Raw genomic sequence first — 1487 nt, forward strand, 5'->3', positions numbered from 1 at the left:
CTATGATAGGCATTTGTGGACTACCTAGAAAGGAGAACCAAGGCTCTTTTTGGAGAGATGAAAATATTTGATATCTTGACTGAGTTTGTGGTTACATGATTTGTGGAGTTATTAGAACACATGTATTTGAATAATTACAGTGGACACATTTTATTTTATGGAAATTATACCTCAGTATGATTGTTTTTTCAGGTGTAAAACTTACAAAAATACTTAAGGGACCACACTAAATGAACACTAAATAAATGGGATTGTATTATTTTACTTTCAAGACATTCAGTTACCCTAATTTATAAAAAAACAAATTCACCCTTTCCACCGCCATCCTGGTTGCGTGTGGTTGACTGTGATCGCCATGTCTTCCCACAAGACTTTCAGAATCAAGCGATTCCTGGCCAAGAAACAAAAGCAGAATCGTCCTATTCCCCAGTGGATTCGGATGAAAACTGGTAATAAAATCAGGTACAACTCCAAGAGGAGACACTGGAGAAGAACCAAGCTGGGTCTATGAGGAAGCATCACACATCCTGAAATAGCAAACATAATTGGCACACATATTTAAGCCCCATGGAGATCTCATGTTCCTATCCTATCAATATGGAAACATCCTTCCTACCTGGCTAATAGACATGTCTTATCAAGGGAATGATTTTCTCTATTACTATGCCTCTATACCAGTAGGTTGGTTCAGTAATAAATGTGAGACCTTTCAGCTGAGCTGCTGTTGTGTCCTAATTTGTGAAGTGCTGAATTCCCCCTCCTGTCAGATCTCACATAGCACTGTCTGATAGAACTTTCTGCAGTGATAGAAATGGCCCTTGACAACGAAGTATTGAAAGTGTGGCTAGGGGACGCCTGTGTGGCTCTGTCTGCTAAGCGTCTGCCTTTGGCTCAGGTCTTGATGGGGAGTCAGCATGTCTCCCTCTCTCTGGTCCTCCCCCAGCTCATGTGCTTTCTCTCAAATAAAATCTTAAAAAAAAATTCAAAATATTATTAAGAAAGCCTTGTAAGAATTGACACTGTGTATTTCCTTTTTGGTTTTTTTTTTTTTTTATTGGAGTTCAATTTGCCAACATATAGCATAACACCCAATGCTCATCCTGCCAAGTGCCCCCCTCAACACTGTATATTTCCAATCTCTTTTGAGCCATGTTTCTTCCTTTTACTGTATCCCAAATATACTAGCTCCTTTATTTTTCCAAGCTCTTAGGTTCTTTACATATTATTGCAGATAGATACTGTGCTCCCTTAGCTAATAAGTTCTTGCCTCCTCCCATCTCTAATCCATTAGCCTCTCCTTTTCTTGAGGCCCACAGGTAAAGGTATCTCATTCATTTATTCGACAATGTTTACTGAGTATTTAGTATGTCTCTGGTTCTTCTGGGCCCTGGGACATGACAATAAACAAGATACAGTCCCTGCCTTCTCAGATTTTCATTCTGGGAGGCGGTAGTGAAAATAAATATACAAGTAAACATGCCACAGTT

At 39.3% G+C, this 1487-nt stretch overlaps 1 protein-coding gene across 1 annotated transcript; it reads left to right on the top strand.

Moving 5' to 3' along the window:
- The first annotated feature begins 317 nt into the window (after positions 1-317).
- On the top strand, positions 318-513 carry LOC100686103 (60S ribosomal protein L39). The gene has a single exon (XM_038581115.1). The coding sequence runs from the start codon at positions 356-358 to the stop codon at positions 509-511; it is 156 nt and encodes a 51-aa protein (XP_038437043.1). The 5' UTR covers positions 318-355; the 3' UTR covers positions 512-513.
- The last annotated feature ends 974 nt before the right edge of the window (positions 514-1487 follow it).

Source organism: Canis lupus, chromosome 31, assembly GCF_011100685.1.
Source record: "Canis lupus familiaris isolate Mischka breed German Shepherd chromosome 31, alternate assembly UU_Cfam_GSD_1.0, whole genome shotgun sequence".
NCBI lineage: Eukaryota > Metazoa > Chordata > Mammalia > Carnivora > Canidae > Canis > Canis lupus.